At 38.2% G+C, this 16,558-nt stretch overlaps 2 protein-coding genes across 6 annotated transcripts in view; one reads left to right on the forward strand and one right to left on the reverse strand.

The window, feature by feature from the left end:
• FRRS1 (ferric chelate reductase 1) overlaps positions 1-8,153 on the forward strand; it is a 32,781-nt gene extending 24,628 nt beyond the window's left edge. For all 5 annotated transcript variants that reach the window (XM_064664669.1, XM_064664668.1, XM_064664672.1 and 2 more), the window contains one exon: positions 57-8,153. In XM_064664669.1, the coding sequence (XP_064520739.1) occupies positions 57-149 (93 nt within the window). In that variant the 3' untranslated portion in view covers positions 150-8,153. The remainder of the gene's footprint in view (positions 1-56) is intronic.
• PALMD (palmdelphin) overlaps positions 4,506-16,558 on the reverse strand; it is a 49,893-nt gene continuing 37,840 nt past the window's right edge. The window contains exons 5-9 of the mRNA XM_064664674.1: positions 13,143-13,257; positions 12,213-12,246; positions 12,006-12,116; positions 10,196-11,290; positions 4,506-6,095 (exon numbers count right to left, since the gene is read on the reverse strand). Coding sequence (XP_064520744.1) covers positions 6,052-6,095; positions 10,196-11,290; positions 12,006-12,116; positions 12,213-12,246; positions 13,143-13,257 — 1,399 coding nt within the window. The 3' untranslated portion in view covers positions 4,506-6,051. The remainder of the gene's footprint in view (positions 6,096-10,195; positions 11,291-12,005; positions 12,117-12,212; positions 12,247-13,142; positions 13,258-16,558) is intronic.

A 16,558-nucleotide genomic window follows, 5' to 3' on the forward strand; every position in this document is an offset into this window, starting at 1 on the left:
GTTTAAACCAATAAAAAACCTGACAGTTCAATGACTTTTTTCCCCTTTTCTTGCAGGGTCATCTGTTTAAACAGGTTGTGTTAACCATCTATGTCTGTGGAAATATAGTATTCCTTGTTGCCTTTCTGATAGCAGTCAACAAAATATGAAATAAGTAATGGAAAATTTTGTGATGAAATACTGTGCAGTCAAAAAATATGAAAAAAATGGTTTCTATTACAACTTTTCTCTCAACACCTCCCTGAAGATGTAATGGAAGAAAAATAGCACCTGTGTGTCATGCTTGGTGTTAGGGAGATCTGAAATTCAAATCTATAGAAGGATGCTGCAGTCCTACAAAAGCTGTCTTCTAGCAGGACTTTTAATGGGAATTTTTGCCTGAGTAAGGAATGAAGTTTTTTTTTTTTTTTTAAGCACAGTAGTTAACTTGATTGAAGCTTATAGTTTAAGAAGACTGAGAAGATGTGCTGAAAGTGTTTTGATCATCAATTCCCTAAACCTTTTGTAAATATCACTGGGGAATCTGGAAAGATTGATCTGGATTTTGTCGTATCTGTTCACTGTGTGGTATGTGATGTGACTACTTCCTGCTTGTGATAGTTTTGTGCATTAAAAAAACCCCAAAACCAAAATACAGAACTTAGTGAAAAAATGTCACAAACTCAGATTGAGGCATGAACTAAATACACAACAGTTAAAAGCAAGAAATGCTCTCTGTGCTCTAAGAGCAGTATACTTACATGACAAACATAGCAGCGTGGGAACTTCAGTCCTTTAGTAAAACTACCATCTGCCTCATTCAGAATACTTTTCCATCTCACCCCCCTCAGTGCTTCTAAACCATAAAGAGAAAGCATTTGCAACATAAGTGTATTAAACCCAGTTGTACTTATCCAAAACTCAAACAGGAAGAACCTCTCTTTGTGTATGGATTTCTGTGTTTTATTGTCCCTGGTTGCTTGTGGCTTCTGAATTACTTTTCTGTGTGAGTACGATGCCAATTGATGCTTAAATGGAAGTGAAAATGCTTGCTCAGGAATGTTGCAGTTGTATTTGTGCTATTGAGTGAAATGTGGATTAGGAGTTAGGATGACTTAAGGAAAAGCAGCTTCTGTTAATGTTGAGAGTCGCTTAGCTGCCATATCTAGAAGACGAAACTAAAAGAATTCTATAACAATTCTATTTTTTAAGAGTAGGGGAGGGCATTTTTTTTAGTCAAAAGGTTTATCTAAGTATATGAACTAGGTACAGAGAACAGAAAGAGACTATATTGTTTAACCTTTTTGGTTCATGGTTTGCCTAAGTATGGAAGGACACTCCTGAAATGGCATCTTGGAAACAAGCCCTTAATATGCTATGCAGTACAGTACTTTACATTTGTTTTATGGCCCTGAACAGCTTGTTTCCACGTGTCTTCATTTTTGGTACTGGAAATTATCGATTTTCAGTTGCAACATTTCAAAATATATTTTCAGTCCAGGGCTACTAAGCTAGCTGGGAATGAAGGTGTTGAAGTATTGGATAGAATAGTAAATAGTAAGGCCTGGCCTGGTATAGACTTTTACAACAACATGTCTCTACTACCTGATGGACAGCTCTAAAATACTTGTAGGTGTGGGTCAGATGGTGGTTCTCTCCATTTACTAAAGCTGTCTATTTCTGTATCTTCCTCCATCTCCCCAAGTCCACAGTGCAGGGACACAATATTCACAAAACTACAAGTTTGTTTGTAGTTGGTTATCTTCTTTTTGGCTGCTCAAGTGTATGATTTATCTATGAGGACATTTATAGAGCTGAGATTAATCCCTTCATCAGCAGCAGCTGACTGTGAGTGAGTATAACTTGAATCATCCACCTTCCTCCTGGAAGCTGAAAAAGTCATGTCAGTCCGATTGGGAAAGGGGGACTAAGAAGAAATGAGTCACAACTCAGGCTGAAGGGCAAGAAGCATAGGACCAGTTGTGTGGGTTTGTGGGTTTTTTAGAGAACTCTGATCTCAAAAGCCTGGGAATCTCAGGCCCGTCTAGTGCTACAGTTTTTTGGGACTCCTTCATATATCATGTGTATAGAAGACAAATCACTCAACATAGATACGACTGATGGCTTTTTAAATTAAAGGCAATGGCAGTTCTTTCTGTACAAAGAATACAAAGAGCTGTACTGTGTGTTGTTTCATTTATGTGTGACAATGAACACATAAACAGGGGTTTTAAAACTTGAATGTAAATATCTCAGTAGAAGGTTTTGCCCTTTTTAGTAATGTGAAAACACTGTCAAATAGAAACTAGAAAAGTCTTGCCTGGGAGCAAAATGGATTGTCTGGTTTTTGTCAATGTTGTTTTATAAATTAAAGCTATCTAAATCCTTCCCGGACAAACTAGTATTGAAACTTAATATTAAAATTTCACTTCATAATGCAGTTTCTTTTCCTCTGGAATAAGAAAAATTCCTTGTTCAATGTCTAATACAACTTCACAATTGGCAAATTTGTCAGTTGCTCTGGAGAACTTGCTTCTTCCCATTGCTTGTAAGATTGTGCAGTTTCTTACATGAGCCCTTATGTGCAGTATTGTAACTGAATTGATTGAAGGACTTGCTAATTTTATGTAATGTCTGTTCACATAACCACCTCTGCCCTTTTCCTGCATGACTGATAAGAGGAAGAAAAATGTCATTGTATTTAGTGACTTCCAAAATTTCTGGTATACTCCTTTGAAAAAAAAAAAGTCCATGGAAGTGTTTGATATTGGCAGGAAAAGAGGTGACAGGTAGTCTTGTTTTAGAGACACTAGTGGCTGCTATATTTTTTTCCCCTTGAATTATACAATATTGCATATTGTATATTGTATAATATACAATATTGCATATTGCATTTTCTTCTAAAACTCCCATTGCTGTGCTTCCTAAAAGAGTCACAATGAGGTCAAGAAAACTTCTTTGCCAGAAGAGATTGAGGTTTCAGTGTTTTCTTTTCATCTCAAACTTGTGATGACAAATTAAAGTTAGCATATTTCTGTTTGGCTTCTTCTAGACAGGCAAACACTCCCAGCCAAGTAGAAATTTGTGATCAGTCTCACAACAAGTAATTTACTGTTTTGATTGAGTTGTTAGGTGCAGCCTCCAAATACTTGTCCTCTGCTCTTGGCTTAGCTACAAATCATGTTCTGTGCCTATGCTTTGAAGGAAAATTAATTGATGCACAAAGCTCAAGTGCAATAGAATTCATTGCTGCTGTGCTTTACTTGGAGTAAGTTTTTGCTCGTTGACATTTCAGGCTGCAGAATGAGCCAGAAAAAGGTATACTTCGTTTCTCCTCCTTACACTGAGCTCTAAATTGTTTCCTGTTTTGTCAAAAATCACAAGATGGGGAGTAATTATGTTCGGAGTAATTACGGCCATGTTTTTCATTTACCTAGGGAAGGTTAGAGAGAGATCGCCTGCCTTGTGTTTTCCATCCCGGTTTGTAACACTGCGTGGCGCCCTTGTTCAGATAACAGTGCTTTTCATTTACTTGCTTTCTTTAAACTTGAGACGTGTAAAGGCTGTCCAAAATAGGAAGTATTCCTAAATGAACTAATTGGGAAGAATCTCAAGCTTTATTAAGGTACTCCAGTCTTTAAATTCAAGTTAGCTCGTACGGATGGACATTTTGGAATGGATGTTTGCTTGATACCTGTGCTTAAGCTTTTGATTGAGCAGGTATGGACTGTTTTCTTTTGTCATGCATGTAAATTGTGCTCTGTGTGGAAACATCCCTTTCCAAATAACTTAAGAGAAATGGCAGTTACAGGATATTGCAGTTTTTCCTAAGTATTTCAATGCAGAAGTTAATATCTCAGTGATTTTAGATGTTTGGTACAGACTGAAGGAAGAGTCCAAGTGAGTAGAGGGATGGTTAACAGGGATATTCTGCTAGTATGTCTGAGTTCTTTGCTCACTCACATCAATCTGATCCCAGCTTCTCTAAGGGGTGTGTGTGAAGGGAAGAACTGTTCCATATACCTGAGGAAGTGGCACAGCACAATCAGCACAGGACAAGTTCTTCGGAACGTGCTTCTCTTACGTTACTTTTCATGTATTGGTAGTGAATTTCACTTGTAGATTACTATGAATTCCCTATTGTGAAGTCTCTTTTCAGTCTGCTTTCCTTTGAACTGCTTTGACTAGTACTGGTCATTGCATTTTTGCTCTCTTTTCCAGAGCTTTTAAGTTTAATAGCACAGACTGTGGGGGAAGGCATAGCCGTCTGCTGCTGTTACAAAAACTGCTCGTGGCTAAATCATGTTGCTTTCCTACTCTCTCACTTTTTGGTGTATCCTGTTAAGAGTTCACAAAATCACTGGAATACTCGGAGTTGGAAGGGACCCACAAGGATCATCAAGTCCAACTCTTCGGTTGAGGGTGAAGCTCTCTGGTCTCACAACCAGCAAATAACAGAAGCAGCATAAGAAAAAAAAAACACTGTAAAACAACAACAACAAAAAAAACCCAGGATAGACATAGAGGAAGTGTACTACAATTAAATTTATTTGTTCTTATTTACTATTTCACTCTCCAGGTAACCATTTCTGACAAGTCTTAAAATTTGAGATTATTACAATCTGCAGACTGGGAGCCACCAAGTGTTTAGAGGCTACAAGTCAGCCAATTAGTACTATCATGCCTCAGTATGAGGTAGTAGCTTCAGTTTCCTGCTTTGAAAAGAAGACCAGTGAAAAAGTTAGTGGTTTTTTGCTGGTACATAACTTGAGTCAGCTATGATAGAATAACACAACCTGAGCTTTATATGCTTAGTGTTTCAAACCAGGCTAAGGCCTAGCAAATTAAAGCTATTGTACTGATTTGAATATAAGGCTGTATGTAGTGTGCTATGAGGCACTTTTTCCCCCCAAAACTATGTACTGGAAAAATCTGCCCTGGATGTTATTTTTCTAGTTATGATTGTACCTTATGGCTGCTTCTAGGGCCCTTAGCTCCTCCCTTATGAAAAGAATTGTTCCTTGGTGGCAGCCTTGGACCTTGCTGGAGAGCTGTGCCCAGCAGTGGCTGCAGCTATAACAGACCTTCTGTTGGGGCTGCAGGATAAGCCATTGGCAACTCTATATTTTTGATGGGAGGCTTGCTTAATTTTAGCTCCCTGGCCAACTGAAACCTGAATACCAAACACTGTGGTTGGTTTTCTTTTTTGTGGTCTCTGTTTGTTTGTTTGTTTTGACGAACAGGCACTGCCTGTCTGGCGACCAGTTTCTTGGAAAAGGAGGACTGTCTGAGCAAGCTGGGAGGTGAAACTATGCTCAGAAGGTCAGGCTGTTTGTAGTACTATATACAGGATTGATCTATGGGGTTGTGAGTGGGCAGCACATATGTGACACAGGGAAGGGAGCAAGGTTTGAGGATGGCTACACTGTTGTATGTAACATAGGAGGGTGAATGGACTGTGGAGCTCTAGAAGGTGGCTAAATATTTAAATATGCTGACTTAACTATTTTTGGTTTGTTCTGCTGTCACTTAAAAAGGAATGCTTTAAATTTCAGCCAAGGTAGCATGATTGGAAAGCAGTTTTTATATTTACATTTATTCCAGATCTTCTCTTTCATGTTTAGCTTTTTATTAACCAGTGCTTTTAAAAAGAAAATGCTGGGATGGCATTTTTGGTTAAAATGGGATAGATTGGCACACTTTGATGTGAAGCAATGTCCCATGAAGTTCCATGGCAGTGGGTGTTTATCTGCTCTGTGTATATAGCAACAGCATATTCCTGATTGTGGGAACAGATATGCACACATCTTCATGCTTGTATATACACTGCATTTATGGCCTTAGGTAACTTCCCACTACTTTTAACAAAATCCAGGATGTGATTTGTGTGTATGTGGCTGTTGGTCAAATCTGAAAGTCTGTTAAAGTCCATTGGATTATGCAGAGGGCAAAATAGCCCATAAAACAGAGGACAAAACAAGCATTATGATCCAGAAAAAGCATGTGGAAGAAAGTCTTCTTAGCTTTATTCTGCTTTGAGTAATAAATTTTACTTCCATGTCACTACAGCTGTTAAATCACCTTTTTCCCCAGCTTTGCCATTCTCATCCTCAGAGCTGAAAAAGAAAAACCAAAGTCATTACATTTTAAGACTTTCTTTCTATTTCTGAAGGAAAAAGAAGAAAATCTCCCAATTTAGAAAAAAAAAATACACATACCTCCAGTGGTTAATCCAGCAGAATAAGCATTGTTTTAATATTATAGAAAGAAATCAGTAGAAGGTGTTAGTTCTGGTAATTTTGCAATAAAGCAAGTATATTAAGCAATTACTCCATTATCGCTATTTGAAAATTAGTGCAGCTATCTTCTGTTTGTCTGTTACCTTCACTAACACATTGAACACAAATGGTATTGTCCTTGGCTGAATGCTGACAGATTAAAAGGATGCATGAATAATTAAACAAACTCTTTGTTTAAACTAAACTCCTCAGTGGGAGCTGTAACTGTGTGGAAGCTTTTTCCTTTTCTCTTGATGTTCATAGAAAACTGTCTTTTCTCCTGGTGTTGAGTCAGAGTGGAGGTTAGTCATATTCCTGATTCCATCTGATGGAGTAACAGTATCTGTATAAACATTAGCATGGCTACTGCCTGCAACTGGGTATAATGTGGGTTACTTTGAAAGTGGCAGCGCAGGGCAAATGATTTAAGGTTATTTTTAGAACAGCAATATAATGCCGTTGTTTGATATGTAAGAGCCTCCCCCCCCAGCACACAGTTGAGCTGAGAATGCAGTGGGAATAATCTCCAGTCCTCTGACCTGTTAGTTTGAAGAGTCACCCAAAATAGCCTGTCTCGTTCCTTCATCCTGCATATGTCTCTGTACTGAGACAGGGGGTCAAAGCAGCTGTTTGCTTGATTTATACATGTCAGCAAATGTCCAGCTTGAGTTATGTTTTGAATGCTGAAGTTGTTGCAAATTGTAGAGGCATCTGAGTGTAACTTTATATCATAGGGCCAGTGATGTTAACCTTAGCTCTTACAAAGGCCCTGTAAGACTGTGTACTGCTTGCAGGCTGAGGAATTCTAAGGGATTCAAGTCCTGGTCCTGGTCCGTTTTTGTCTTACTCTATATATTACAGACGTAGATGGCATGCATGAGTCTTCATTAAAAAGGATTTTTGTATGTTACTTTCTTCAATGCAAATGAAGCCGTCTCCATTGTGTTGTTTGAAGGTTGCAAAGGTTCCAGTGGTAAGGAAACAGAATAGCTCATCTAGACTGCCAAGAGCCTTGGGCCTTTGTGCCCATGAGAGCCTGTTCCACACTGTCAGTAGGTTTTGCTGCTTATTCAGCTTTTGTTTTCCATTTCCTTATTCATTTTACTCTGTCTAGCCTTTGTTCCCCCCAAGGACTCTTTATTTCCCTAATGAGTATTGAATCTTCAAAACATTTGCACTTGAATTAATTTGCCTGAAATTTAAAGAAGAAAATAAGCTCTACTAATGCAAAACACTGGTGTCCTAATTATAGCATTGTCATCCTTCTCTCTGTATGGTTTTTCTGAGGGCACATACTTTGAGATATTGGTCCCCCACCAAGCTTAGGGGGAAAGGAAAATTGTTCCTATATGGAAAGAGGTATGTCCTACATCTTTGTAAGTTTGGGGGCATGCCAAAAGCTCCTGATTTAGTCTGATATTTCTCTATACAGTTTGGCACATGGAACAATTTCTCTACCTCCTAGTTGTCCTTGGCCATCCCTAATGTTTTCAGTAACTTGCTCTAAAGGTTCATTTCTTTCCCAAAGCAAGATTGTTACATAAGGGACCGTCTTCCTTGTGTGTCCTGTGCTTCCTTGCTTTCCATTCTCTTTCAGAGAGTTCTCAGTGCTTGTTTGATGCTTAAATGCTGCATTTGCCTCCCAAAGCTCTAATTTCAGAGAGGTTTTTTTTTTCTGTTGTACAGTTTGTTGTTTTAGTAATGAGTGATGAGTTACCAAAAATAATTTTGACTTCTCTCTTTTCACTGGTGATGTTTAGGGTGAACCTGCTAGGCTGGACATCAGCTTTGAAAACAATTCATTTCTCTAAGAAACAGCTCTGTGTAATACATTGTTTTAGACTGAGAGGCTTTCCTGGTTTTGTTTCCCTTTTAGAAGTCTCAGTAGGATTATGGGACTGCTTGGGAAAAATTGAGTCACTTCCTGGCTTTTTCCTCTGATCAAAAATGTCCTAGGGAGTGGCAATAAATAGGTGGAGGGGTAAAGAAGAATATGGCCTAGTTCCAAATTGTACTAGGCATTAAGACACTCTCTTGGAGGCAGTGCTGACTGGGAGAATTTTTGAAGCAGTTGCCCAACTGCTTTTAATTTATTTGGGATAATTTTTTCCTAATTGGCTACTTACTTATTGGTGGTTGGAATAGTTATAAGAAAATGAGTGAGACCCAATACAGATTTACATAAGATTCTCAAATGTCTTTGCTGGATTTACACTTAGCCCCTTTTCCTGAAAGTCAGTGTTGGTTTTCCATTAACCTCGAAAGAGAACCCAGATTGTTTGGGAAGTGTTCAAGTGGCAGGGCAAAATGTAGAAGTTTCAGATGCTTCTCTTGGGAGACAAAAATAAGCAGAGATGGTTACAGATAGAGGTGTTCAACTAACATCTCATGGTCTGTATATGGCCCACCTGAATGGTACTGTGATTTTATCGTTACTACTTGAAAAACTCTTTCTCAGGGTCTGTTCAGGAGCACCCACTCAGCAGGCTGTGGGATGAAAAAACTGTTCAGTAGCAACCTGCTGGTGGGTCACTTCTCTGTCTGCCTATATATATATATATATGTTATGTGGGGATTAAAGAGCTATCCCCAAATTATAATGGGCTGGAGCAGCTGCTGGAGGGGTTTATCTTGCCTGTACTAGCTTCACTTGCTGGCATAAGAGCTGCTGGCAGCAGCCCTTGGTACGGGAGGATACAGGGAAATATGCAGGATTGGTGCTTGAGAGAAGGAAAGGTCTATCAAGTGATAAAAAGGTGTGGTGACCTTATTGATCAGAAAGTCTGGGCAGCACTGCTGGAGTATTTCAAGCTGTTGAGTACGTGACTCCATGAGGTTGATACTTCAATAAGCTGAGAGCATTGTTTACTGAATAATCAGTGCCTACTGATGCAAAAATACTCAAAACTCCTCACATGATCCAATGATCACCCTCTCTCTTGGCTTCACCTGTAGTGTAAAGAATTGCTGGGCTGTTAATACAGCTTTAGGCAGGGCCCAACCTTACACCTCTGTTGCTGAATTGCAGAAATATAGTCTGGAGGGAGAACATGTGGGATCAAGATCCCTGATCTTCCCGTAATTCAAGCACAGTATTCTTTCTTTCCTTGATGTGGACGTGACTACTGTCTGAAATCTGCTGCTCTGTAAGTATAATTAAGTGCAGTTTAATAATAAGAAGAGCTTTCCATGATTCTGGAAGATTTTGGTATTGCTCTTTTAACTTTTATAATAAAAACTTTATAGAAAGAAATAGATACCTTTTGTAATAATAGAATATAAAAAGTATTAAAAAATAATACTATGGACTATTGGACTAACCATATGTAGTGATGAAAACTGTTTCATTCTCTTTATGAAGCTATAAAAATATCAAACTCAGGTTAATGAAAAAAGGTTAAAATTTGCATAAACACTGTCAAGACAATGTTGGCAATGCTGATTTCAGAAAAATACAAGGTAAAGCTGGTTATTAAGCTGTCTTTCTCATTTAAAGAGCAATTTGGATGATCTAGGAAGTAGCTGGGATGCAGACAGGCACGGAAACATTCCAGTGAGGAGGAAGCAATAAGTAGCAATGATGTTAGTTACCTGGTAGAAATGAAAATGAATTCTGCTAATTGAGGTAGCATTAATAGAACTTTAAAGAGAACCACTTTTAATCTTGGAAGGTTACAGAAATGGCTTTTCTGAGATACTTTATTTTCCAAATTTTGGTATGGTAGCTAGTGCATTACTAAAGACAAAATAATTCAAGAGTTCCAAAATGTAGATTGGCATTTCTTAACAAACAAGAGCAAAGAAATGATTATTAGTAGCATATTAGTCTGTGAAACAATCCAAATAATATACTAAGTGAAACAGTTGCCAGCAGATAAGAGCAATATCAGTTTGCTACATGAGCAAACAGCAGTGACACGATTTTCCTTTTCTGTTACCTGTTAGTGAGGGATCTTCTGTACCGTCTCCAGACACCTGGCCATGAAGATGAGTATGGCGTGTTGGCGAGCTTAAGCATTCCTCTTGTTCTTGTAGGGAGATGGAATTTTTGTGGGGTACCTTGTTCAGGCTTGTGCCCAGACTGCTCACGGGGTTTGTCTGTGGGGCTTCTGTGATTTTCCTGCCTGGTGGCTGATAAACCTGACTGTAGTGGCCTATGGGATGATATGCTGGTTTCTCAGATTTGCTGTCATCTTCATCATCATCATCAATGATAACCAATTCTGCACGGATAACCCCATCATATCGTGACAGCTTTTGGTCTGCTTCTGCATCGTCATCATCAATGCGCTGATAACCCATGAAAACCATTGTTACTGGCTCAGAATCATCCACATAACATGGCACAGCTTGGACAATGTTGTATCGAACATCTTCCTCCTCCTGAGGTGCAGGGGATGTTTCACTAAGATGGCGGGGACTTAAAAGCCTTGTCTCATTATGTCTTTCTCTTATGTTCTGGTAAGGTTTTAATTCCTCATGTCCAGCTTTTCTTTCTTCATTATGAATCATCCTGTTCTCAGTATCAGTGTGCACTTTCTTCTCTGAATGGGAAATTACTGGAGAGGGAGACTTTGGCTGTATTACCTTTGGCAGATCAAGCCCGTTCTCTTTATTTTGTTGCATAAAGGGCTCTGTTTTGGGGGAGAATTCTGTCTGATTGCTGAATCCATTCATCTCTCTTCTGTCAGTGTCTTCCTGTTTTGGTCCAGGGACTAATTTGTCTTTCTGAGGAGTAACTGGCCTGCAAAATTTGTTCGCAAACACAGGCTCATGATACTCTGTGGGAGACTGGGAATTTTTTTCAGTTGCCTGCCGTAGCAGGTCCTCCACTTCAACAGGAGCAAGTTCATCCATGCCATTTTGTGTTGTGCTGCCATTTGAAGATACTGCATAGACTGACTTCCTGCCATCGTCGTAGACTTTAATTCCTGTCTCTTTAAACTCCTTTGATGGAAGAGGTATTGTTGATAACACTGTGTTTTCTCCTGTCTTCATATCTTTTTCAACTTTAATTTCCATGGCAAACAATGCTGTTGAAAGAAACAAGTGCTTAAACTGATAATGCAGCAGCTACAAGAAATATAGAAGAGTTCTGACAGTGATAGAGAATGACTATTGGAATGAATTATCAAATACTTGATGTTATCACATACACAACCAATATATTGGATTCTCATTTTGAATGTCCCCTGTCATCCTCCAGAAAAAAATACTTTCATTTGGATCTAACTCTGTGAGGAAAAATCAACTGCTGAGGAGCCAGTTTGCATTACATGATAGACTGAGAAATCCAGATTTAACCTTGCCCCTGGTGTTGTGCTGAGCAATAACAGCTGAAAAGGATCAATGTGCTGTGATGCTAAAGAGTCTTGGGCACTCTGAAGCTTAGGAGGCTTTTGTGGTAGTTGGGGAAATAACCAGGCTGCTGCTGGCTGCCCAACAGCTGTAAGTGTGGGTAGAAAATGTGAAATGTATGATATGAAGGGAGGATGTACTTAAAATTTTGCCAGGCAAAGGAATGAAGTGCTGGAAAGAAGGGTCAGTAGTGAAAAGACTTATTCTCAGTGGCACATATCTTACACCAGTTTCTCACCTCTCAGTTTTGATGACCTAATCAGTAACACAGCTTAAATGAGAACAGCAGTGTCTCATATCTGTAATATTTACTCTTTGCTTAAGGTTTATTAGATTCAATTAATAGGAAGTTTTTGCACATATTGACACCTAGTTATTAGTAAGCAGTACCTTTTCTCTTTTCTTCATCGTCAGTGGCAGCATGTGCTGTACTTCTCAGTGCGGAAGGCCTGAAGTGCTTGGGAAGGTCAGGTATGCTGGCATAGATGTAGTCTGCTGACTCTGAGTAAAGAACATCCACAGATCCATAAAGCATTAGTGTGTTTTAACTGACTTCTACAAGAACCTTTAAAAAAATATTCTTTTAACTAAACGTACCTTTTTCAAATCCTGCTTTTTCAGTCTTCACAGACTAGGTGGGAAAGAGAACCGTTAAAAATAAATGTGATAATTAGTTTTAAGGTGTAATTAGACAGTGCTTAGGCTTCCCTGATAGTTTTACCCTTTTGAGTGCACAGCTTCATACAGAGAAGGGGCTAAAAGTGAAACATGCTCATTTGGAGCATGGCAAGGGAGAAAGTGAAATTTCTGTGGTCTTTTTTGCCAATATGATTCCAAGTCATACAGGGAAGGACAAAATATCATGAAGTGTTAAACAGTAACTTAGCCTCCCACTGTGGCTCAACCTGGTTGGCTTCAAAGATTTTTCAAAGGTTACACTTTGGCTTTCCAGTTTTACTTATCTCCCTACGTATCTTTAGAGAGCGTGTGTATATGTGCGTATACAAGAACAACTGGAGAACTGAAGTTTAGTTTCATCACTATATTTTTTGAGATGATTTAGGATGATTTTAAAATACTAAAATGATCTTTTGACAAAGACTCATGACTGCTAGCATTAAGTTTTGTCTCATCACAACCTCTCAGGGGCTTAGGGGAAAGCATGATGCAGTTTAGCTGGGCACATCACCTGAAGGAGTATGAAAACACCTGTGTCTGTACTTGGTCTGTACCTGTTATGTCTGTCTGTGGCCGAGATGCAAAGTTGCTGGTTGGTGTCAGTGGCAGTGCTATTTTTTGGCAATGTGCTATAGATGAGTAATAATAGGAATTGCTTCCCCACCCCCATAAACAAGCAAATTGAGACATCTGGGCACTTAAACAATAGAATATCTTGGCCCCTCTTGTGACTGCTGTCATTTTAGACAAAAGCTTATGACCACTCATGGGATCCAGCTAGTTCCCCTTTCCCTGGTTATGATGATGAATGAGTAATAAACTCTATTTCTGGAATAATTTGGAACTAACCTTTATTATGTCTTCTGTTGTTTTCTCAACAGACTTCAGTTTCTTTAAGATCGCTTCTTCCTTAGCTGAGACTTCCATTTCCTGTCTTTCCAGAGCCTCAATTTCCTTCTCCAGTCTGCAATCACAATTGCATTTGATTTAATACCAGAGAACAGCACTGCAGAGTTGATACATTGTGAATATGGACATCGGTAAAGCTGGCTTTACTTACCCTGAAAAATTTTGCTCTAATACGACGTCAGCTTACAATTTCACATGCATTGGAAAATAAGTGTGAAATAGTATTTTCATTAAAAAACCCCAACAAAACAACAAACAAAACCTGCCATAGATTACTTATGAGCCTACTTTGAAAACAGTGACTGCAATTATCTTGTTTAGGGAAGGAATAGATAAGGAATATAGGCCCTGCACATAATTTCCTCATTTCTAAGCAAATTTTCTACATTGTCTCAAGAAATGTGATTTTTCTGTTGTAACTAAGATGTAGGAATCTAGTATACAGACACTGGAATCATGATTTTGGCATGTATACTGGTACAGATTATGAAAAGAAGCAAATTCTTTTGTTGAAAAGAGAGTCAGGAGAATGTTCTTGTACCCAGTAGTACTTAAAGGGCTACAGTATATCACCTCATATGTATTTTATTTTTTGGAGCTAAACCATATTCTGGAGGATCCCCCCCTGAGAAAAGTTCCAGTCAGTCTATAATTAGAAGCTACAATTTCAGGAGAACCATGTCTATCAATGGAAATCAAATTGCATGTGTATTTCTGAGATGTAGAACAGATATCATGTTTTGGTAAAATAATAATGGTATTTGCAAGTACATGTAGATAAAACTACTCCTAACTAACTTTCTATTATGAAAATTAATACAGCTATAAATAATAATAGCAATGTGCTTTCACACTACTTTTAAGAAGTAATAACTTCATAATGGTGTGAATTTTGAAATGGAAGAAACCTGCTCAAAAGACTAAACTCTATTGTTTTCCAGTCTGTATGGGATTGAGAATGAAGACCTTGCAAACACCCAGGATCACGCAGGGGCTTTCTGAGGGTGTGTCTGTCTGTGTTCAGATCCAAGATGCTAAGATAGTTTTCCACGGTTCTACATGTGTGAATGTGGGTTCTGGAATTTCAAAATTCTTTGCTTTGATAAAACAAGTGTTACAGTGCTTGACTGACAGCCTGAAGGTTGATTCTTCAGGGGAAGAATCTTGATTAAAAATGCAAGATATGCTCATCTGATGTTATTTGTAGCATTCATAATGGTCTAGTCCAGAGCTTGTGTAGCCACAGATTTAAAAGCACTAGAAAGTTTTAAGGGCTTCTCTTTGGCACTGTGAACTAAGGCTTTTACTGACATTCATGTGTCCTTAGTCACTCATTGGCGTTTTGTGTTCTTATTTCTCTGGGAAAACTGCTGGAATCTCATTTCTGTGGAGCATTTCTTTTCAGCAGCGTGGCAACCATGTAATGCACACTGGTACAGTGCACCTAGGACAGGCAGCTGGGAAGGGTCATGTTTGCACTGTTTGCTCAAGCAACATCCTCACAAGGGAATTTGCAAGAGAAAACTGAGTAGTTCACATAGGTGTGATACATTTTGCATCAAATGCTAATAGCATTCCCTTTCTAAGATTGCAATTGAGTGAGATTTCCAACACTAAGGAACGATTTTTTGAGAGGCTTTTTGTTAGAGGAGGAGCCTTGTTTGTGCCCAGGTCTAGTCTGAGAGCTATAAGCCTACCTCTTAATGATATCAAATATACAATCTGGATATTCTCTGTCAGATTTTAGCAGTGTAAACCAGAACTATTTTGCCAGTTTAATCTTGGCTGCTAGGCTAATTATTGTTACGTAAAAGGAAGATTGAGGCTCAGCAGTCAGAATTTCTTTTGGGCCACTGACACTTGCTGTAGGTTTGTATTGCTTAAAAGCCATCACAGATTCATTCTTCTTATATGTTAAGTCTATATTATATGTTTCTTACATGTTAAACCTGAGTACAATGATTAAGAAAAAAACCTTAAAGAAATAAAAGGAAAATTTCAAAACCTTCCACATTTGAGTGAAACATGCCTTCCCTTGCTTTTGAATCCATGTCAGAAATTGATGACTGTAGACTTAAGTTAGCAGCAACTGGTATCACTAGTTGCTGAGATCAGTAAGAATAGTTACAGTTAGATGATCTGAGACACAGTTACAAATAGGGTAATAGAAATATTGGCCTATAACCCTGAGGGGAAAAAATGTGTTGTATTTTGACTTATTCTTTACTATGTGCCAGGATTCACAATATTACACCACAGTCAACATTAATAATAAAAGTCTGTCATCCCTTCTAAAGTAAGCAGACTGGAAGAGCTGAATGCAGGCCAGCAGATAGGCATTATTTGTTTCCTTCTGTGTGACTGTTTGAGGAATCTGAATTAATATTATGACTCTTGCCCTATTTAAACTCAGATAAGTAGAGCTACACTAATAGAGTACTACATGGACTTTCATCTGTTAATGAAAACATCTTTTTTGGTATCACAGATCTTGGAATTGAGATGTGAATAAAAATTCAGGATGAAAGTAAAAGCTAAAAAAAAATATGTAAAAGCTACCAACACTTCAGACCTGAGCTCTGCAAGATGGCCTTAGAACCCTGATCAAAGGTACTGATTATAGTGCTAAAACTTAAAAATTTTATAATGAGGGGGATGAATATACTTGGACAGCCATAAAATAATGTAATGACGGTGTGCGCCGTATTTCTCCACTTCTTACAGAACAGTCTTCATTTAATATATTGAAATGTTGTATTTTTAGATGAGACTTGATCTCAATTTTATCATAATGTGAAAATTAATAATGAAAAATGCACATAAGCATAATGAACTGAAAAATCATTAACTTATACTGTGGGTTTATTTTATTCTTGGTTCGAAACACTTGAAGACACACAGGTGGAAGAAGAGGAGGAAAAATCTTGGAGATATTAAAAAGAGAGAGAGTGGGGAGAGAGAGAAAACACAACCGCAAATAAATCAACGATTATAAACTGCATATATTTAGCTGGGTGATCAAGAAAAGTATTAAAGTTTATATATGCTCTCACACCCATACTAACACCCACTTTGTATGGTAATAAAGAGAACTGATTCAGTGCTCAGTGGGGTTAGAGAAAAATTCTCATACCTATGACTTGGGATTGCATCTAGACCTTAAGCATCTCTTTTGCACTCATATAGACGTAGATTTTGGTGGTTTGTTTTCAGAGGATGTTGTAAATGTGTATATTGGAATTTGAGTAAAGAAAACTTTTAAGATATGTGATTTGTATAGTTCAAAGAAATGGACTTTATGCAGTTAAAATGTTAGGGCAGGATCTTTCTGGTGTGTTTAAATCTTTAGAAAGTTC

This window comes from Pseudopipra pipra, chromosome 9, assembly GCF_036250125.1.
Source record: "Pseudopipra pipra isolate bDixPip1 chromosome 9, bDixPip1.hap1, whole genome shotgun sequence".
In the NCBI taxonomy this organism is placed as follows: domain Eukaryota; kingdom Metazoa; phylum Chordata; class Aves; order Passeriformes; family Pipridae; genus Pseudopipra; species Pseudopipra pipra.